Below are 21,698 nucleotides of genomic sequence, written 5' to 3'. Positions count from 1 at the left end.
TCTGGAATACATGGACACATGTTTCTTAACCTGCCAAGTTGTTTGTCTTGAGGACAACAGGCTGCCATCCCTTTTGTTAGTTCTGGTTACTTTTCCGCACTCATCGAGTTCATTGTCTCGGCTCGTTGCATACGAGTGAACAGCCATGCTGTACGCTGGATTGATTCATTTTCCTACTGCCAACACTTCGTACGACAGCCTCACGGGGTGGTACGAGTCATCTAGATTCCAGTCGAAGGTCTGAGCCTCGACTACTTCATGCTTTTGTACCCCATAACCGCTTCGTGGATTTTTCTCCATCTCTGCTCTGCACTGTGATTCGCATCAGCAAGCATCATAACACTTCTCAAGTTGGAGCCAAACTTTTTCTTATGTCACAATGTTTGCTCTCCCCTTCGCTCCTCCTTTTGCCCCTCCCATTCCTCCTCCAGCTCTTCCTCCATATATTGCTCCTTTCGGGCCCCCTCGACAGCCATTCGGCAGGGGTTTACGGCAGCATAGGTCTCTCGGGAGTCCTCTCAAAAGAATCGGAGGAAATGAGCACCTCTACATTGAATCACCAATGACGAACAGCATTTGGCCAATCCGTCAACGAAAACTAGCAAGGCACATGCCAGGACTTTTTCAGAAGATGCGAGAATCTGGCAACAGAATCATGAATCCTTTGAAACTTGTTCCTTGCAACACACAGCAAGATATGGACGAGGACCCAATTGTGCTCGATTTATTGATGAACGGGATTGGACAGCCTTATGTAGGCTCACTGTTTCGCTTTCCCTCGCCTACTGGGGGTCTCGATATCAACGACTACTTCCTACAACTCTACATCGCGGGCACCCAGGCGATTTCAGCTCCGTTGGTTCAAACCATTTTGAATATATTCCAAAGACTTTCTGCCATTTTGAGAAATGACTCTGCATGTGGCTTCGGGGATGATATCTACAAAGTCATCGTGGAATGGGCTGTGAAGTTTATGCCAATCATTGGCCCTATACCAGCGGCTATATACATGCTCATTGATGCATTGTATACAATGACAAACAAAGACGAAGCTACCCTGAGAATCTTGCTGGGAAAGGTTCCGGCTCAGTATCAATTGCCACTGGTAGGGGAGGCGTACCAACGCACAATGACAGAGCAAAGTTTTCTCTCCAACAATATTATGGAAGTATACCAGGGCCTTCCTCTAAGCTACCCAATATGAGAGCCTATATATGATATGGCTGCAGTCACCAGGTTATTTATCTCCAGACGAATTCCGGTCCACTTTACTAACTTTTTCTAGAACGTCGGTGAGACAGCTTTCCTTTCTAGTCTAGCATCAACCCCTCTATTCAGTGGATCCGCATAGCTATTTCCGTCACGTCAACCTTGCACTACTACCTGTCAGGACCAATCATGTCCACACAGTTAATTTTTAACTCAAGCATGCCCCGGGATCGGAACTCAGCCTTACTTTAACTCCAACTCTATCGTCATGCTATATAGCATAATGACGGCGAATCCGAACGTTGGTACAAGAGGGATTTTATTTCCGATAAAGACATGTTTCTTTCAACTACAAAAGTTTGCGGAGAGCAAAAATGCCGGACAGTACACACAAATTGGAGGATAGAACCATGAATGATGTAGTGGAGGTGGAAGAGGACACTATTAGCCAATTATCTGAGCAGGAGAAACCCAAATCTACATGGCAGCTGGCCTATCAATACAGAGCAGCAATACTCTGGTCAGCCTTCGTTGGTTTGGCTGGTATCAATTGGGGAATGGACACACTTGTGAGTATAAATCGATCTAATTTATGGACACCAACTAACAGGCTGTCGAGCTCTCGAACGGCGTAATCGCAGTTCCCTCTTTCCAGAAAGACTTTGGATATCTCTTCAATGACCATTTCATTGTCAGTGCTTCTTGGCAGATTGATTTCAACACTGCATCATCAATCGGCGGCTGTTTTGGGGCATTTGCATCTGGATATTTGGCAGATAAGATAGGAAAGAGGTTTGCGCTTGGTATCGGCTGCTTCATTAGCATTGGCGCGGTTTTCGCACAGCTATTTGCGAAGCAGCCAGGAACGTTACTGGTGGGAAAGGTGAGAGACCACTTTTAATTAATTTCTTTCATTAGGCTTGAACTGACCATTCCTAGCTCATCAATGGCCTGTCGCTCGGCTCCTTCCTGGCAATACCATCCTCTTATGCCGCGGAAATCTGCCCTGTCGAGCTTAGAGGCCTCACAACCTCCGCTGTCCAACTGTTCATCGGTTTTGGACAACTAGTGGCAAACCTTATTCTCAAGGGCACTGGCACATTGGACTCAGCGTGGGCGTATAAGATACCATTTGCGCTACAATTCGTCTTCCCAGTCATCCTTCTAGTCGGCCTGCCTATGTGCCCAGAATCACCATGGTACCTCCTCAGGTCTCGAAACCCGAACACAGCAACCAGCACGCTGGCACAACTCGGATACGATAATCCTCTCAAAACACTCGCAGAAATGCAAAAGACCATTACATTCGAGGAACAGAGGGTAGAAGCTACAACTTACCTCGACTGTTTCCGCGGTTCCGACCTACGGCGAACAGAGATCGCCATCGGAATCTTCTCTGTCTCGCAACTGGTCGGTGTAGTTTTCGTCATCGGGTACAGCAGTTACTTCTTCCAACTTGCCGGCCTAACACCTTCAGTGTCATTCTCCATGTCTGTTGGCGTCTCCGTCCTTGGTCTCGTAGGTGTCGTATGTTCCTGGTTCTTGCTTAACCGAGTTGGCCGACGACCAACTGCTATGTTCGGCACCAGCATACTCGTCTTAATTCTCTTCTTGATTGGAATCCTTGACGTTATCCCTATTCGAGCAAGCAACCTTGGTCCCGTCTACGGCCAAGTAGCTTGCATCATTGTCTTTGCGTTCATCTACCTTCTCACCATTGGGCCCGTGGGCTATGCACTCTTCGCGGAGGTATCAAGCTCACGTCTTCGATCTCGTACAGTCAGTCTTGGCATCGTGGTACAGAGTCTGTTCGGTATCTTGATGAATATCGTAATCCCGCTTCTGATCAATCCTGATGCTCCAGCTCTGGGTGGAAAAATTGGGTTCATATTTGGGGGTACGGCGTTGATGTCTGTTTTTTGGCTTTATTTCAGGGTACCGGAGACAGCGCATAGGACATTTGAGGAGTTAGACTATCTGTTTGCGAAGGGAGTTTCAGCGAGGGCGTTCAAAAGGGTGCAGGTGATTGTTACTTAGGACAGAGATACCCAAGATGTCGAAGATGTCGGAGACAATGATAGCCGATTGGTGTGTATACATACCTTCTCGATCCAAAGTGCTTGTGGACCATTCCTTGTCAGCCATGCTGGTTAACCTGTTCATGGGGTTCCTGGCCTGATTCAACTTATCAACCCTTCGATCGCCCGGTGTTCTCATAAGCTGAGTCGAAAATGTGGGTCTGGAGAATCTTCCCCTTGAGCAATTCGTCCCACAAGGTGTCCATAATGTTTTTTTGATCACAGATATGACAGCAGTTAGTAATGTTCTGCGAGTCGTTCACCCTATTCCACGAAAACTTTTGACTGCTAAGTTTGGCATTCGCTCAAAATCCCACAAGATCAAGCACATTGTTGCTCCTTCTTAGCTAATTCATTTATATAGGTAATTGCGAATGCTTCGGAGTCGCTGTGGCTTGGAGAATCCTTCACAAGGAGACCAGTCGTAGTTTTGTATCCCAACTAAACTTCGTGGTTTTCACCATAAGCCGATTTTTTTTCCATTGAATTTTTTTGTCCCATTTGAAGAAATGCCAACAAGCTTCGATGACTTTTCTGCAAGTGCTTTAATCGCTCAGTAAGGTATTCCCCCTTCACGTGAGCTCAGCACGAAATTCGGACTCGCTCGGTTTTGTGCTTGTACTACTCCTTGAATAAGGCTACGAAAGCTGTGCTTCGTCGAAAGGATTATAAGTGTGCATCTTGTTTCCATAATTTTGACGGCACTTGTCAACCTGCAAGATTGCAACCCAAGACAAACTATGGAAGTTCTGGTGGAGGTTCAACACACAGGAGTCTATTTCATGATATACAAGTGTTTCTGGTTGTTTCTTGCACATTGCTAAGTGCTTGAAGGGAACCAACAACTTCACTGGGCACTCATTACCGACCTATTTTGGCATATCTTGTCATCACCTGACAGCAAGGTAAATACATATAGACAGTACTCAAATACCCTCAGTTTGACATCTCATCAGATAAGACAGAGGGACTTTTGAAATAAACAAATTCTACATCCTCACAAAAGTCGTGCCTTCAAATGAAACCTCGCTCTCAGGAGTTCTGGGGCAATGAGTATCTCGGGAACCACCCGCAGTCAAGACGAGGGAAAGAAAATGCCGCAGAAGAAGATCTTCTGCTCTAGAAACCAGCTAGAAGTAAAGTTGAAGATCGTTAACATAACCAGTTTGGTGTACGCACAGTGCTCGCAGACTAGGAAATGCACCAAACTGATCGTCAACGGGAAGAACGGAAAGTGGAGGTGGGTAACTGTCTTAGTCCTCCAATCGTGTGCTATTGCTTGTAAAAGTCGACTGTGATCTTCAAAACAAGAAACTACGCCCTGGGTATTTCCCGTTCCCGCCCTCCTTAAGACCAAATATATCTTTAATAGTGGCATTGCAAAAGGGATGTGAGAATATGCAGGGACTCCAAACCTCGACAACGCCCTCTCATTCATCCCAGAATTTGACATGAATCTGGTTTTACTTTGAGGACATTGACGTGAAAACACAAACATTCCAAATAGCTCGAAAAGATCGACACGGCCCCTCGATATGTCCCGTCAAAACTAGGAGGAAGCGAACCAGGGAATTCAAAGAAGGCAACGAATAGTTACCTCGATACAGAAAAGTACAAAGTATAAACAGTGCCTAAAAAGAAGCCAAAAAGACGGGAAGACTTCTAAACGCAGGAATCAGAGGTGTTTTCGATCAAGAAGTCAGTTGGGGCTGGTGAGGAGGGTCCTAAGACTGTCAGGACTGCAAGCAACATCCCCTTGATCTTGAATCTGGATGGATACGTGGCATCGAAACAAATGGCCTGCTTCCAATAAAAAAGGTAACTATCCAGATATGATCGAAATGTACCATATCCGCGGGTTCTCCAGATGTATCGTGGTGTTGGTGGATGGGACTGATCACTAGGTAGGCAGATCCACGACCTTGAGCCGGGAAGTGGGGTGGGTGCATAGGGGTGTTTGCATGTGCAGCACTTGGCGTGGAAGCCCTGTCAGCTCATGCAAGCCACCCGCCATCCTGCCCTGCATTTACCCCACATTCTCGACTTCAGCCTGAAGATGGCGGGCGTATTTCACCCATCTTCATTACACTGGCCGACAACATCAACACTTTGAAGCTTCATAGCAAGTCCATGAGAGCAGCGAAGATATCACAAACGCGAGTGGTTTTACACTGCGCAGCACAGCTGAAACCCAACAGCCAATTCGAATCTCCACAAAACTCAAGCTCCGTCCTTTTATCCCTCCACATCCTTTCCGTAGTTCTGTCGATCGATGTCCTTTGATCTGCGCCCGCCCAGAGATCGTCAATTCTCTGCTGCTGGGTACAATAAATGTACATATTAAGAGACAGGGACTTGCTGAGATGCTAATCATCCAGGACTGGGTTGACGCCCATATCATGAAGATACAATGGGGGTCAATGGCAAACGGTCTGGTGGTAAGGTACCTTGACTCCAAGTAGAGGATCATATGCATCTGACTCTGTGCAAGCATGCCATACATGCCGAAGACGGCGTGTGAAGTGCGATTTCGAAGCACCAAATTGTCAACGATGTACCAAAGCGAAATTGCACTGTGAGGGATATGAAAGGAAAGGAGGTTTGAGGTTTGTGGACGAGAAGGAGAAGGCGGAGAAGAGAGTCCAGCTCAAGAGGGAGGCCTATCTACAAGCTGTACAGGCGGAAGAAGCGAGGGATGAGGCAAGGCAGAATCATCTGAAGTCCCCGAAGGAAGTTGGCCAGTTGCAAAGAACAGCAACATTCTGTTCTCCTGAAAGATACGTGCAATCTACCGACGACATTGTGGCATCTCGAAAGTCGAAAATGAAGGACTTCAGCAATGTAGCCATTGGGAAGGTACTCTCGATGATCGGCTTTCAGGACGAAATTCACCTGTCATTTCTGCTGTCCAAATTCTTCGTTGGAGCAAGAATGTTTACACCATGGATGCTGAGGGGTTGCAGATGGAGCGAAGATTGTACAACAACACAGACAGTGAGAGCTCTTAGTGGTATTTATTTTGGTCGAATGCACCATCGGAAGCAGAGTCTAGACTTGGGTTTTCAGTGTTACAGCAAGGCTCTGCGGTTACTCAGCAAAGATCTTCTCTCAAAGAAGGCTTGGGAGCTACCTTCCTTGACGAATGTGCTGTCTCTAACTGTATTCGAGGTACATCAATTATGCATTCATTCGCTCATGGTAGACTGATAGACTGGACAGATCATGGCGTCGCCAACCGGGACTGGATTCCTCCAACACAACTGTGGCATAGCAAGACTTATACAAGGCTCCAGCCCAGAACGATTCCAATCAATGCCTGACCTAGAAGTCTTTGAGTCCGCCAGAATGCCTATCGCTTTTGGATGTGCAGATTGACGAATTCGGTGCTTTCTGGAGGAACCTAGATGGAAGACCATTCCATGGCTAAAGCATCCAAAAGCCAAAGACTTGTTTTCACTCCTATGCGACCGCATCTGCGACTTCCCCAGTATACTGCAAGATCTCGAAGCTTTCCAAACTGGCAGGTTGCAGGACCCGGCTTTTGTAGCAAGACTTTACCAAACCATTTGCAACCAGCTCAAGAAGCTCTATGAATGGCGAGTACAGTGGGAATTACAGAATGGCCACTGTTGCAGCGTAAAATCCTCACAAGATCCAAGATCACCATTCCCTCAAGCGCTACATTTCCAAAATCTCCAGCAAGCCGTAGAAATCGCGCACTACGACACTATTCTTCTTATCCTGCTACGAGCTGGTCGCATGCTGAAGGGACCAAGCTTCTCCTCCAACACATCTTTCAAAACCATTACCGTTACTCGATCCAACCCGGACCTCCTGCTTCCCCAAGATCCCAAAACACTGCACGAGATTGCACGCGAGATTTTACGTTCTGTCGAGTTCTGTTTCATGGAGCCTCATACCAACGGGGGCTGTTTCCAAATGCTGTTTCCGTTGAGAGGTGCCGTTGAAGTGTATCAGCCGGGCTGTCCTGAGAGAGATTACTTGATCAGGGCACTTTCTGATCTCGCGGATAAGGGAGGCTTTGAGATGAGCCGCGGGCTGGCGCCAGCTGGACTTTGCGGGAGGATGATTGAGGATGAGCACCTTAACACTTAAAGGCTGGAGATCGCTTTGATGCTAACACTTCCGCATTCCCCGAGTCTCCTGCTTTGAGAAAGAGATGCCGAAGATATGACGATGGCTTGCGGTTACAAATTGCCCATGAGAATGGATTGAAAGAAATGGCATCAGACCGAGTACTTCCGTCGAACTATCCCCTTCGGACATGTCCATGGTATCCAAATCACACCGGCGGAGAGACATGAGCCGCACAGCTGGACCAGTTTCTCCAACAAGACTGGCCACGCCGAGTCATGCTGCCATAAAGAATACCGGAGACTCATCGACATGATCTCGGGGTCCAAAATATCCATCCAAGTGCAGGAGGAAAGAAAGAAAGAACGAAAGTGGCATGGAACCATGAGATTCGAATACAACATCCCAGTGTAGCAAGTCGAGACGTTTTGGAGAAACCATGCGAGGCTTGATGTCGTATCTACATTCTGTGTGCCTCGACGAATGTCATTGAAGTCCATCGTATCTACGAAGTCTATGTTGACTTCCGTCTTTACTTCTCGCGAACGGTGCGAAAATTCAAGCAGATAATTGGTCAGGTAGGCAGGATGGAGAATTAAATCTGGCGACAAGCGGTTGGGTATAATGGATCTGTATGCTAGAATTGTATACTTCTATCGTATTTATGAACCATATCTAGCTCCCTTGATCCCTTCTTTGTATTTGATCTTGAGTTATCAACTTATCATACCTTGCCCCTACCACCCAGTGCCTATATAACCATCATCCACGTCCGTGAAGCTTCCATTCTCTCTTCTCCTTTCGTCTTTTCGGTGTACGACGTTGAGTTGACAGCATATTACGCCTGCTGAAGACCTCGTATCCGGTATCCAAGCTTCGGCCTCTAGGCCTCCAATCACTTGAATGAGGAACTCCTTAATGTGTACTTGCCATCACAGTGGTCAAGTGCGGAGTGCTCATGAGTCTATTGATGGGAAATGGGAATTGGGGCGGGACAGATATAACCTTCAAATTTGTTTGAGGGTGGAGAGTGGTACTGGCCCTGTTGTGTTCTAGGTGTCATTTGTGTCGAAAGCTTCAAGAGTACAACTCCGTTGTGTGCAGTGATTATTACATGAGACGGTTCACTATTTACCATGGGTCGGTGGGAATGGGCTACCTGTTTGTGAATTCGAGAATGGGATTCGACATGGGAATTGACAGCGGTTATCGGGTTGATATGTCTTGCTGAAAGAGAAGGAATGAGACTTGTGGGAGTATGGACGGCGGCAGAAGTGTATGCTGAGGCGCTTTGTGGTTGCTGTTCTTCTTTGGATGGTAAGTGGACTGTACTTATTGATCTCTGCCGTTGAAGTCTCGACGACAAGGAGTTCAACCAGGGCAGCAAGTAGCTGTCCTTGGACAAAACTGCCATGTACACAGCACTTCAATGTATCCTTTTCCCAATTCGACTTCCTCATTGTTGGCTATTTGGCTTTCGTTGTCATTTTTCGAAGTTGTGGAGTGATGATCGAGAGTTCGGTGTTTGTTTACTGCAAAGTCTCGCGTCAGCCAGTGTCTCTTTCTGCTTGGGGTTCTTGGATAGAACCGGAAAACACCTTACCTAGACGATTGAGGAGTGAGGGAAGGAGAGAAAAGCTCTAGCAGAAATCAAGGCTTTCTTTCGAGGAATTGAAATGTTGAAAGTGGCGCGCGGAGGCCTCGAGACAGCACATCATCGCTGAGTAGTACAAGATCAACACCTCCTCCGGACAGTCTGCCCCAGGTACATAGTCACTGAAGGAAGGAGAATTCGAAGTGTGTCCGATCGAAAGGCAGTCCCGGACGGAGGGAGATAAGATGCAGAGAAGTGCGTGAACTTGATCGAAGAGATTTTAGAGCTTCCCAGAACAGTTTGTACTGTCTTGAGCATTTTGTAGCTACAGGTGGATAGGGACACAGAAAGTAAAATTCTTATACAACTATTCGATATCTCTAAGTGCTGAGAGGAATCAAAAGCACAAAATAATAAAATCACAGCCTCCAGCCCCCCCCTCTACCCAGTCAACAGCAATGACGCGCCGGCACTCATCATTGCTCCAACTGCACTTGCCTCACCGATCTTTATATTAGGTCTCAGAATACTCTATACAAGGCAGTAGACGCCACGAGCCAAGACTTGTCTTCTCTTCCTCACACGGAATAACAGTGTCTCCTACTCTCCTCTCCTCAGCTTTGATTTTCGAACCCACCCACTCTATTTGCCTCTACCCCTCTCCCGTTACATTTTCTCTTTCTCATCCACAACGATCTCCTTTACCATCAAGCCAAGCTGGCACACCCGGCCGAATGTAACGCATCCCATCTCTCGAAGATCAACCGAGTCCAGCCGGTGCAACTGTCTCCAGCATACCAGACTCAGCAGTGTCAGCACACGCCCTGCTGCATCTTCAAGACCCGCTCCACCGCCACCCCCTCCTTGAAAGGAGATGTAAGACGAGGGGTCTGAGCGAGGCAAGCGACGCGCTCAGAGCACTGAAAGCAGGAATTACTCCTGCGAATGGCCCGTTCCGGATATTAACGGTTGGCTGTGAAGCCTGCTCGATGCACGGCAGCAGTCAAGGTGAGATGAGCGGAAAGGGGAACACAGGGGAGCAAAAGACTAAAACAGGCGTGGGGAGTTAATGGCTTAATCTGTATGGTGGAAACGAAACCCTCAAAGTTTGGATAAGCCTGTGGGGAAGGAAGGGAAAGTATCATACACAGTAAGTAAATACAGTGTCAATGCAACTTTGCTTGGTATAGGGACAACTTTGTGGAGCCTGTAAGTTGCGAGATGGCCTTGATGAACCAACGAGGCAGCAGGCAGGCATATATCAGAGTTTAATGCTTTCATGTGACTGTGATGAGGATGAATGACCGCAGGTGAGAAATGCTATCTGACAAGCACAAAGATTTTGGACGTGAGAAGTAAACGTCTGTGAGCGTTTTGCGTTTTGCGTTTCGCATCTTGTTTGCGTGATTTGTGTTTGAAGTGAATTTGAAACTCTTACTGGACGTTACTGAACCCTGCCCTGTTCATACACTGCCTCGCTACCTAACATGTCAGTTGCTGAGACTCGGCCACGCCGATCGAAGAAACGTGAGCACTGACAGTTCGAACCTCGGTGACCGGAGGACATGAGAGAAAAGGGAAAGATCGAGAGTTCTATCCGGTGCTCATGCTTTTGGAGCTATAGTACCGAGGTATAAGTGTTCGGAGGATCAACATAAACAAAACACCTAGTCAAGCATCTAGGTTCGACGGAAAGCCGTGGTGATCAAACAAAGCTGAACCGGGGCTGAAGTTATGTCACTTGACAGTCAAACGTCTTGAAAGCGAAATCAAGCCGTTGATTATCAGAGCTCTAAGATGTCCACACGGCGTTCAGACAGTGGAGAGAAAAAGAAAATACTATGCTCAAGGACGAGCAAGTTCACCAGAAGGACAAAGCTCAAGACAGCCAGTCCAGATCAACTAAAACTACCCAATCCGGCCGAAGAGATGCTCTTCACTCATGCCAGGGAATCAATTTTGCAATAACTGGATGTGCTTAAGGGGTTTTTGCTGGATGGGGAAATTGAGGTGCTGGTCATGTTGGCTCTCAGATCATTCGGAGAATAAAATAATTCGAACATCAAACCACTAGACCGTAATTGAGGAAATAGCCGATCAATAATCCGGCGCCATGGGAGACCCCCAGCGAATTAGAGACGTAGCCCTGTGAGGGGGCGCTTGTGCTTGTTGCTGATTTTAAGTGATATGAATATTGAAGGGGTCAATTGTTTGTTTACATTTTTGGAAATTGACGTTGGATGTTGGAAACGGGAATTGGCATCAGCAGCTGGGAAGTGTAAAATGAGGGATAGAATAAGATATTCTGCAGTGCCAAAATGATGTGTAGGGAGAATTGATAGATGCGCTGATCATATTTTGGTCAATATTTGTCTGCGATGATCAGGTTTATGTTCGTATTCTGCAAGCGAGCTGTGAAGCGCCACCCAAAATTCTTCAACGTTAGGTCCTAGAACCCATTTTTCGATGCAAAGTCCTTGCTTTCTATTCGAAATATTGATCTGCCGATATCATACTCCCTTCCTCAGTGGACAGGACAATGAAGCCTATCCACCATCAAAGAAAGGGAAAATTTGTTAGCTCTCACTGGAGGCCCTCGGAGTGGATCCGCTCCAAAATCAGTCCCTTGAATGAAAAGGGTTTTTGTATACACGACGCCAGACTCCTCACTTGAAGTATAAGATATTGAATCGAGATCCCTCGATTGAAGCCCTCCGGAGCTCGTGTCCGCCGCCACAGATCATCGCAAGGGAGTTTAACAAAGTTATCTCGGTATTGCCTGTCTCATCTCAGAAACATAATCTCAGAAGAATGGGGCTGTATTTCCAGCGAGGTGGTACCGACGCGAGACCGTGAGGTCAGATCACTCGGAAATGTCTTGACTCTTGAGATTCAAGTCTGAGAGCGGGTGCAGGGAAAGACAACGCAAGGAGATTTTGGATTGGACTTGTGAGGGGTAGATTGAATAATGGGGCCCAAATTTAATTTTGAGGTAAGGAAGGAAAGGACGAAGGAAAAAAATCAAAGAATAAGTGGTTTACTAGAGAAATCTCATGATGAGAAAATCACGTGATTGGACGCGAGACTAAATCTTGTGCAGGACCTGATCAAAAATATCAGGAGACAGGGTATAGAACTGTAGCTGAAGTAACAAGCGAATGGAAAGAAACAGCACAATTGAAGTCCAATATGCGTGGAATCGCTGTGAAAAGAAAAGTACAGCGCCGATGCGTAGGTGAATTCAACAAAACTAGACGTTCGAGATGATTAACGACATCAAAAACACAGCATGGGACTGACGTCTCCCCCGTCTGTTTTCCAACCTACTCGCTCAATCCACCACTCAGCCTTCTCTCCGCCAAATACGGCAGACATGAAGCTATTGATCCAGCCGTTCAGCTCCAGCAGCAATACCAAGCCACCCCCCGTCTCCCAATAAAAGAGGCCAAAATTACCAACCAAGCAAACAAAAGTGCAATCAATGCTCATTCCGTTCCAATCGACAGCGACCCCGAAAACGCCCGTATGCAAGGCCAAGCTCAAAGCTCCAAAGCCCAAAGTCTGGAGACGAGCAAGGGATCGTGCATGATGGGTGAGCTGTCGACAGATACCTGGGACCAATAATGGAGTGGAGTGGCTTGGGAGCCATTGCAGGGTCGCATTTGGGTGTGCAGTGCAGTGCAGTGCAGGGTAAGGGTAGGGGTGTGTGGGATGAACCGCCAGCCTGCCCTGCCCTGCCCAACATCACTTCACTTGACGGGTAATTCCCAGTAGAAAGGGATTGCCTGGAGACGAAGCTTGCCTTTTGCCGAGAAGTTTTTTTTCTGACGACGGTCATCGCGATCCACTGCGTTATCGAGGATGCAGGAAGGGGTTGAATTCGACTTACCTGAATTGAATTGAATGGGTTTCGATAGTTTTATTCCTTGTCTTTGGATGGATTGCGACGAGAAGAGAAGAGGGATGGATGGTGTGTACCTTGGTAGCTTTTCGCTGGTCTCCACAATCCACGTCCAAGCATGCAATCCCTTATCAACTGGTGAAGGCCTGTCATATGTGAGTTGTGATACATACCACGGAAGTACGGCTTGACCAGATCTCTCAGGGAAGGGAACCCGCCGGTAATGTACGCGTGGCGTTTGCCAATGGAAGGAATGTGTGATAATATGAAGTCGCGGGGTCTGAATCGTAGCCGCGATATCCTCTTTTACGATGACATACGGTGACAATCGCGCTGGAGTTTTTGGCTCAACTCGTACATGGCGGAAAACGTGGCTTGGAGGAGGATTCGGTAGCGACAGACTGGTTCTTTGCATTCGCTGAGAGGAATTGGTGTAGAGGGGGTTGTATACGAGACTTTCTCCGCTTGTCGTGTCTTCTCCACGATGAGACTGGAAGTATCGTGCCATGTGGCCTAGGTGGGGTGGGCAGCATCTCGTAGAGTTTTTACACCTCCACTTCCTCGCATCTCAGCGCCGAACGCGCTGAAATCCTTGCTTGTCCACGTGGAAGTTGTTTTGCACGGGCCAGCTGTTCAATCCTTTTCAAAGTAGCCGGCGAGCGGTTCCTGGGTTATTGAGAGACATCTGCCAGGTACCTTGACGAATGTCAGATGTCGTTGTCCTTTTCTCGCTTGGTTGCGGATGGCTTGACAAGGAAGAAGGGAGCGAGAAGCAAGGGATTGGTAGATTTCATGGCGCAAGTGCAGGGCCAGGATTCATATTTTGTTTCTCCGGGATCCGAGATGACAAGCAGGAAGCGAGGGAATGATGGTTCATTTGCAAGGAAAAAAATATTCCGAGTTGAGGATCTTAGCCGGCGATGTGCGATTCCAGGAATGGAGATGCTGGTCTAGACCAAGACTCTAGAATGAGACGCATGAACTAGCAATTGAACAAACTTGAAAGACGCGAGTAAGGAAAACGAGCAAGAAAGAAAATAGTTCGTGAAAGGAAGGAATGGAAAAGAAAGAATGAGACAGATGCAACGGGTGTCTGACAACTCGGATAATCATGCCGTCCTTGTTCGTGAAGGTATATGCTAGCCTTGCCAGGGTAATAGTTACTCAATGATCACCATGAAGCATTGATGAAATACAGATAACTAAGGCACCAAGATTCTAAAACGAAACTAATTGTGCAAGGGAAGAAACTGAAGCCAGAACCAAAGCACGAGACGTGCCGGAAATGGAGGGCAAGCTTTTGGACCCTTGGACAGATCGCGGTAGCATGTATCAGTTCCTGCAGGTTGCCATCCTGCTGAAGATGGCAGTTTTTTGATAGGCTGGTTGCTGAACAGACTTAGTAGTGGTGGTTCCGAGAAGTCTTCTTGCATAGACGGCAAAGCCCAGCATACCTATCGCCAAAGTAACCATCATCATGTGGATCGAATTGGAAACTGAAGAGGAAAGTCTCAGGTAAGGTACAAAAGTACAGCAAGGGATGCGTGCGGCATTCTTGTACTACTTATGGTTTCCTCCACCTTTGGAGCAAGATGTCAGAAAAGCAATGCTACTGTAGCAGACAACGGCCTGATGTCTCTCCCTAAGCGTTCGTTCCTGGATCTGAGTCCAGCCCGCCCACCGCTTGTGGGATGGTCCAACGGGAACGGCAACATTTCTCCGCGCGGAATTTGAAGGAGACTTGGATTTCTACGTATGGATCTGAGACAGTCGATCGGAACTAATACTTCGACTTTTATCGCACGATGTCGTGATCCAGTCGACCTCGCCTTACTACCTACCCCTCGCTACTTCCTGCGATCGACGCATATAAGCACAGTGAATTCACCTACGTACTCGATACCTTGATTTGGGCCGGGCTGGGCTGGGCTGGATTGGTCGGCGAAAGAGAAAGGGACCTTGCATGGTGTAACTCGAACTGGTAGAATACTGGTACACTAAAGCTAGTACTAGACTCTTTCAATGGTGGTGGTACGTCAAATTTCACGCCTTCCAGGAGACTCAACAGAGTGCGTGATGCTCCTGTGCTGTGCTGTGCTGTGTACCCTGCCGAGCCGCTGGATGATTACCCTCACCTCAGTGCTGCAGGAATTAGACTTTGTGATCTGGAATCCCAACAATCTGATCTGAGCCGATGTCACGCAACTAAGAGGAGATCTTAACGGTTGTTCCCAGACCATAAAATGACAATCGCCGTCCGTAAAAAGCCGATCTCGTCACCTGGGCGTCACCTGTCTGAAGACCAATGCCAAATCCAGCTAAACGCCAAGGAACCTGACCAAAGTCTCCCATGTCCCCCATGTCACTCACATCTGCCCTCCTCTCCCATCTCTCCCATCTCTCCCATCTCTCCCTAGCCTGCTGCCGATCCGACCCTAGAGGGCCGGCCCCCAAATGCTACGAAGGTATCAATCCATCCTCCTTTACCAAGGCTTGCTGGCCTAATACTGTATTAATTGCCAGCCAAGCCTCGCATATCTGACAGCTGGCATTCCAGCTTTCCAAGAATGTGATTGGGCGTTCTTTGCAGCTCGCTTCCTAATAAGGTTCTCAGTGGCAGATGCGTGCTGGTGTTGGCTAGCTGATTATTGCCGTGCTGGGTGCTGGGTGCTGGAGAACGCGTATCTTTCCTTACTCTGGGTGTGGAGATACTATACATTACGGCGCATGTGTGCGGAATGGTCCGGGACTAAGGTGATCCCAGAAGAGCAAGAGGAATTGTGAGTATGGCAAGGGCAAGATGAGAGAAGGCTGAAAAAGCAAGGAAAAGGTGGATTATGATAGGGTAGTGACCCTGGTGAGGTGACATTCGACCGTTTGGGTGGTCCTCGCGGTTGTCCTTGGTGAATTGACTTTGACCGGTTCGTATTGATCGATATTCACGACCGGCAAGGAACAAAATAGACTTTTGCACAAAAAAGCAAACACCCATTCCCAGCCGGTCAATCATCATGAACACCTCCTCCTCCAGAACCCCAGATCAAATCAGTAATTTTGCTGGAATTGCCAAATCAAATCCTGGTCGTCCAAAAGCCTAAAGAAATCGTTTCCGTCCCTGCATAGCGGCGATCTTTGGTGATCTGCGTTTCCGTAGACGGTCTAGCATACTGAGTGGCTTGCTTCCCTTGCACAGCGAGCACAGCTAGAATAATAATGCGGACGGGCTAGCTGTAGCTGTCGGGTACTTTAGTTGTTGGCCTGAACCATGCAGGTTTTCAGCTGACAGGTGCTCGGGCTTGAGGCTTGGGGCATCAGGGGTTTGTTTGCGTTCTGGTTGGCTCGACCCGCTAAAGCTAAAACGCTGTGATGGCATTGGAGGCAAACTGAAAAGGGGTCACAACTCAATACCGTATCGTGCCGCGGTTGATAGAAAAGCCAAACCAAACGTGCGGGCTCGATGGCTGGGGTTGGTTCACTCGCGCCACAATAATGGTTTATTGGAATCGTTTTGGGTTCGAAGTTTTGATGCGGAGGCGAAAAGTGACATTTTGGAGGCGAATAATGGCCAGCGCCGTTGTTGGTAGCAAAGTATTGTAGGTACGTGTGGAGGTGCAGACACGAGGGTTTCGTGACGTCGTTGTGCGTGAGCTGGACTTCTGGGAGGTCTATTTTTGAGCATTTGTACCTGTGCTGCCCATCAAGCAAGCTTCAACACAAGAGTGTTTGAGGATAGAGATGAATGAATAGCTGAAGATGCAATCAAGAGGTGAGTGTGGCGATTGGAGCTCGTAGTAACTTCTCAGCTGCCAGTTTTTGGGGTTTCTGGTTTGGTCGTCGTCTGTTCTAATTGTGGCAGCCGATGAGGCGAGAGCAGGTGAGGACAAGGCGATGTGAGAGAGATGATACGATGACGGAGGCCAGCGCACACAGAACGGATATGCAGAAATCAAGTTGTTCGGTATCACGAAATGAGGTCCTTGGTAATTGAGACTGCGCCGTTCGAATGCGCGCTGTCGCCGGCCAGATGGTTCGACGACGTCGTTACAAGTTCTGGTCCCGTATCTGCTGTTGTAGCATGTTTCTGGTGACATTTTCAACATGATGAGGCGCGGGATGTTGCACTACTCTTTCGACGATGAGATGATGCAGTACAGCTCGTACAGCTCACTGCTAGTTACGCGTAAAGCACAGGACACAACAGCGGTGAGCTGCCCTTGTTGGTGGTCGATGATCACGACAGGAAGTTCGAGAACGGTGACTCGGGCTTCTGTAGTAATATTCTCCAGGTGCCACGCTTCAGAGATTCAGAGATTAATTGGAGAGATCTTCCTGTATATTTCGACCAAGATTGAACCAATTTTGATTCGCAATTCCAAAGTATTGAAACCCATTTTTAAAAAAGGAGGGGGCTCGGGGGGTAAGGTATTTCCTCCTGCATATTGTTTAAAGTTTCTGTTCGCTCTCGGGCTCGTCTCCCGAAATGCCTTGTCGTGGTGGCTGTGGCTGTCAGGATAATGCGATCTGGGATACCCTGGACCCTGACCCCGACCTTATCCCTGTCAGTCTCGATGGTTTGGAGAGAGATGCTGGATAACCTGACACACCCGTCAACCACATCCAGGTGTCGATCAGCAGCGCGAGCGATGATTGGGTGAGGATGGCCTGGTGTGAAAGCGCGACATCAGCCTTCCCTTAGTTTGGAAAAGATACCAAGATACTTGTTGACAAAAGTACATGCCGAGCGTCTAGACAGAGGGGTGATCTGAGGTGTCTATCTTGGACATAGTGATGATCGTATCGTGTCCAGCTTTATCAATCGTGCATTTTCTATATTTCGATAGGGATCAAATATTGGATTTGGAGGGCTGGTGTTGTGTAGAAGGCTTCTTTAGGCAATAATTAGGTCACAGGGCTAGGCGAATCTATTGGGAATGCACGGCCAGGGTTTGTTTTTTCTCATCCAGGTTAGTTTTCACAACAATTTTCAAGGAAAATGAATTGAAGGAGAAAATAAGGTATCTGCTTACCATTTCAATTGCTCAGCGGTCCCGCGCCGGTTATGATCCCGAGGTTCGGTCGGGTAGGGGAATTGTAGAGATTGCTAGGCCGGCTGTTTGTTCGCTAGCTGTATTTGGATGGGATACTTGACTCGTATTGCGCAAGCAGCCTGGCTTACTAAAAAGCAATGGGCAGGGCTGATTCCACACCCGTTTGGTTTATGTACAGTCGGGGTACTTATATCGCGGCTCGTGAAGAGGTGATTCGATGTATGGATGCGAGCAAAAGATAGAGGTGGTCATCAAGTCGGTCATACGTGTAAGTGATGAGATGAGATGAGATGAGACGAGATGAAGATGGCCGACGCGATACAATGGAACAGAGAGAAGTAGAGCATAGACCCTTCTCTTCCCCCGACCGAAGATTGCCGGAATTGCCTACAATACTAATTGAGTGTAATTATTAGACTCAAGCGAATACCAATCTGGCGACGCCGACGGCTGCTAGATGTTGGTTGTTGGAAATATTGCCCTCTGGAAATTGCTGGTTGAATTGGGGTTTGTCGATGTAGGCTATCCTTGTCTATCATTGAACCAAGATTCATCGGTGCCAGGACAGCGCTGCCATGCCATGGATGCCAGGGCAGAAGTCTCATCGCCCTTCAAGTGCCGGGACGATCTGTCCACTGTGCCGGAGTGGTCTCAACGCTGGTTTGGCTTTTGGTTCCCCATCCTCGCATCCCCATCCGCATTCCGCGTACTTGCATCATCAGAGAGCTGCACTGTACCGCATCGCTGCAGCAAGTGACGTTGGACATGACATGGTCGCCGGTTACGACTCCGAGAGCATGGATGAGGCGGCGAAGGGTAGTTGCATAAGATGGGCACTGGTTCTGCAGAGAGAATCGAAGTGGAGCAGGCCGTGGCTCTCTCGTTTGGATTAATATTGCCCGTCCCGTAGATTGCCGTAGCTATTAGGTAGCTAGGCAGTAGGCTAGGTAAATAGCAACCCATAAGTTATCTCCGTAGTCCACTCAGGCCAGCGTCGCATTAAATTGGCTGCTACGATTGACGATTTGCAGTGCATGCTGCACGACGTGCAGGCTTTAGCTATGCCTGCAATCATCATCATCAGCATCAGCATCAGCGGACGCCTGAAAGGGACTGAAGTGTTCGCATTGGGACAGGCTGCTCATTTGCAGTCAAAATTAAGGCCATGTGCAGGTGTCCATCGCGGCAGAAATCGAGACGGTGGGCTTGAAGAGCTGCGCGGATTGGGCAATGCTTCATGAGGCTGGGCTGGCCTTCTGGGCTTGCGATGGATGTGCTTCAGGGAGAGGGTCTGACAGGGCCGGGCAGGGGACGCTGGACTTTTGCTTGCAGGCATCGTGTCTGAAGGAAGGCTGCTGGAGGAGGGCTTTGGAAGACGACAGGGCAGGTAGGCAGGCGGGCGGGCAGGCAGACAGGCATTCCATGGAGGTCGCTCCTCAGTACTGTAGGTAAATTTACCTAGGTAGGTAGGAGGTAGGGACGGTAGGTAGGTACGGTAGTGCTCGAAGTCTTTACAGCCTTTACAGCCTTTACAGCCTTTGCAGCCTTTGCAGCCTTTGCAGCCTTTGCAGCCTTTGCAGCCTTTGCAGCCTTTGTAGCCTTTGCAGCTTTTTCGCAGACGCCAGCCCTCGGCCGCCTATCTTTAGCTACGAAGGTATCTTTAGCTTTGGAGGCTTGCGGGCGATGCCTCTTCGGGGCGCCTCTATGGGGGGTGGGCCAGCAGGGCGGTGCGGTACACAGGGGTGCGGACGCTAAAACACCCGAAAAGCTACCTGAAGCTATGTCGAGCTAGAGCGGACTAGGGGCCTGTCATGCCCTGTCATTTTGCAAGGAGCTGCCCCCGGCTTGCTGCACTGCACGCCCACGAACCCTGGGTATCAATCGGATGGGGTTTGGCTTGTTCTGATTCTCGACGTCCGGGCGACCCAGAGAGAGGAGAGAGCAGAGCAGAGAGGAAAGAGGAGATGCGATCGAGGAACCCCTTTGCCTGCCTTGGGCTTGGTGTGGTGTCCTTTGCGTCTCCTCTGGTCTGCTCCGATCTGGTAGAGAAGGGCTTCGTGGCTGATTCTCGCGATGTCATCGTTCTCGCTGCGTGGGTGGACCGAGGGACATCAGAGCTGAGTCGAGTACCTTGTGCCCGGCCCGGATACCTGGCGTATTGTATTGTCCAGTGCAGTACTGCTTTGCTTGCTTCCTTTGCCCTTGGGTACCAGTCCATCTATTGCCTAGCGAGTAGTCAGGAGTCAAGATCTAGGTCATCTAGGTAGTCTAGGTTGCCTTGCCTTGTCTACACTAGCACTCCTCCCGTTGTCGACTTACCTGCCTTCCGTACGATCCATACCAATACCTTCTCACATATCATCCCCATCCTACTGCGATCACCAGCAGATCACTGGTGTGGCTTTCAGTCCCCCACCACACCACACCACACCACTACCGATTTCCAGCACCTCCACATCACACGTCGCTGCCGCCATAGTCCATCTACACCATTCCTCGTGCCTAGCCGCAGGTCGCCGAAGTGAGGTCGACTGGACAGAAGAGGACTGGACGGATAGGAAGCTAGCCCTGCCGGGACAGGATAGGAAAGGACTGGACAGAACAGAGAGAACAATACTTTGGAGAAACAGAGAGAGAGGGATAGGGAGAGAGACAGAGAAAGATAGAGATAGAGAGAGCCCTCGACTCGACTTAACCTGGAATACTTGGTTGCGCCTACCTCCACCGCAACTTGATACAGAAAAGGAAGGAAAAAACCGAATCAATATCCATATCCAATCCGCGCGTGTCCTCCTTTAATCCCAGCTCCAGCTCCAGCTCCAGCTCCAGCCCCAGATCCAAGAGACAGACGTATCTGCGCCCAACCTCAGGACGCCTCTGCTGCTTCTCAATCACACCAACTCCTTTTCACCATATGCGGGCTGCGGAAAGGGGCAGACATATCATACCAGACAGACATACAACCCGCAGAAACGCTTCCACATTTTCAGGCCATCCTCATCCAGACCACCGTCTCCTTGGAACAACTACCAGTAATTCCTTCTCGTCTCCCTACAGCGCGCGCCTTCCAGAAGACGCCTTTGAGATTTCCTTCTGCTGGAAAATCTCGAGCTTCATGTCCGTCGCCTACTTATAATCCTAATTTGTGCCCAGCTCATTCGTTCGTTTGGCGGCGCGCATATACTATAAGTTTCCCCGAGTCTCAACATCTCAACGTCTTTTTACTCTCCTGTATGCCACAGCGATTGGACTTGCAGCCCGAATTATATCTTTAAAGGCGCGATCCCCCCACGTCGTCTCTAATCTCCATTCTTGCTTTCAGCTCTTCAACAAGGCCGAGGCATATTCGACAGAAGGCTGTAAAGCATCTGGCCTGATCAGGATACATTCCCCCGCTTTCCAGATCCTCCTTACGAGAAACCGGCCACAGCTTAGATCAGTTGTGTTCAGCTGCCCCGGATTACTGTGGTTTGGTTACCGGAAGTGCACAGCACCCTCTCCACAAGTCACAGCATATTCCCGCTCGCGAGCGCCCATAAGACAGTAGACCACGAACAGACAGACGGCCGGACAGAGAGACAGCGGTACGGATCGTTCAGAAAGAGGCTCAAGGACTGACTCTCGGCACGCACCGGAACCCCACTTAACTTGTCCAGCTCCCTTTCCGTGTGCAGTGGCAATTTGCGTGTTTTCAGCCAGCAAGAATCCAGAAGGCTGCAAATCGAGCATCATCCGTTTGGGGGCGTGGCCTGATTGAGAATCTCAGCCATCAG

The 21,698-nt window shown here is 48.8% G+C and overlaps 6 protein-coding genes across 6 annotated transcripts; 4 read left to right on the top strand and 2 right to left on the bottom strand.

Moving 5' to 3' along the window:
- Positions 1–379: 379 nt before the first annotated feature.
- Positions 380–1,204, top strand: ONS95_014564 (uncharacterized protein; the record flags this gene model as incomplete). The annotated part of the gene is made up of 1 exon (XM_058508222.1): positions 380–1,204. The coding sequence occupies one exon, from the start codon at positions 380–382 to the stop codon at positions 1,202–1,204; it is 825 nt and encodes a 274-aa protein (XP_058355904.1).
- A 379-nt stretch (positions 1,205–1,583) lies between these two features.
- On the top strand, positions 1,584–3,246 carry ONS95_014563 (uncharacterized protein; the record flags this gene model as incomplete). The annotated part of the gene is made up of 3 exons (XM_058508221.1): positions 1,584–1,778; positions 1,829–2,092; positions 2,149–3,246. The coding sequence occupies 3 exons, from the start codon at positions 1,584–1,586 to the stop codon at positions 3,244–3,246; spliced, it is 1,557 nt and encodes a 518-aa protein (XP_058355903.1).
- Positions 3,247–5,697: 2,451 nt separating this feature from the next.
- Positions 5,698–6,662, top strand: ONS95_014562 (uncharacterized protein; the record flags this gene model as incomplete). Its single annotated transcript, XM_058508220.1, has 3 exons — positions 5,698–5,725; positions 5,779–6,455; positions 6,507–6,662. 3 exons carry the CDS (start codon positions 5,698–5,700, stop codon positions 6,660–6,662), a joined length of 861 nt encoding a protein of 286 aa, XP_058355902.1.
- A 6,063-nt stretch (positions 6,663–12,725) lies between these two features.
- ONS95_014561 (uncharacterized protein) lies at positions 12,726–13,385 on the bottom strand (the record flags this gene model as incomplete). The annotated part of the gene is made up of 1 exon (XM_058508219.1): positions 12,726–13,385. The coding sequence occupies one exon, from the start codon at positions 13,383–13,385 to the stop codon at positions 12,726–12,728; it is 660 nt and encodes a 219-aa protein (XP_058355901.1).
- Positions 13,386–16,542: 3,157 nt separating this feature from the next.
- Positions 16,543–16,977, bottom strand: ONS95_014560 (uncharacterized protein; the record flags this gene model as incomplete). Its single annotated transcript, XM_058508218.1, has 1 exon — positions 16,543–16,977. The coding sequence occupies one exon, from the start codon at positions 16,975–16,977 to the stop codon at positions 16,543–16,545; it is 435 nt and encodes a 144-aa protein (XP_058355900.1).
- Positions 16,978–19,736: 2,759 nt separating this feature from the next.
- Positions 19,737–20,192, top strand: ONS95_014559 (uncharacterized protein; the record flags this gene model as incomplete). The annotated part of the gene is made up of 1 exon (XM_058508217.1): positions 19,737–20,192. One exon carries the CDS (start codon positions 19,737–19,739, stop codon positions 20,190–20,192), a length of 456 nt encoding a protein of 151 aa, XP_058355899.1.
- Positions 20,193–21,698: the final 1,506 nt, after the last annotated feature.

Source organism: Cadophora gregata (genome assembly GCF_030347475.1).
Source record: "Cadophora gregata isolate MNR1 chromosome Unknown scaffold_9, whole genome shotgun sequence".
NCBI classification, from domain to species: domain Eukaryota; kingdom Fungi; phylum Ascomycota; class Leotiomycetes; order Helotiales; family Ploettnerulaceae; genus Cadophora; species Cadophora gregata.
The sequence above is the reverse complement of the archived record's forward strand: the minus strand, read 5'-3'. Positions and strand labels throughout refer to the sequence as shown.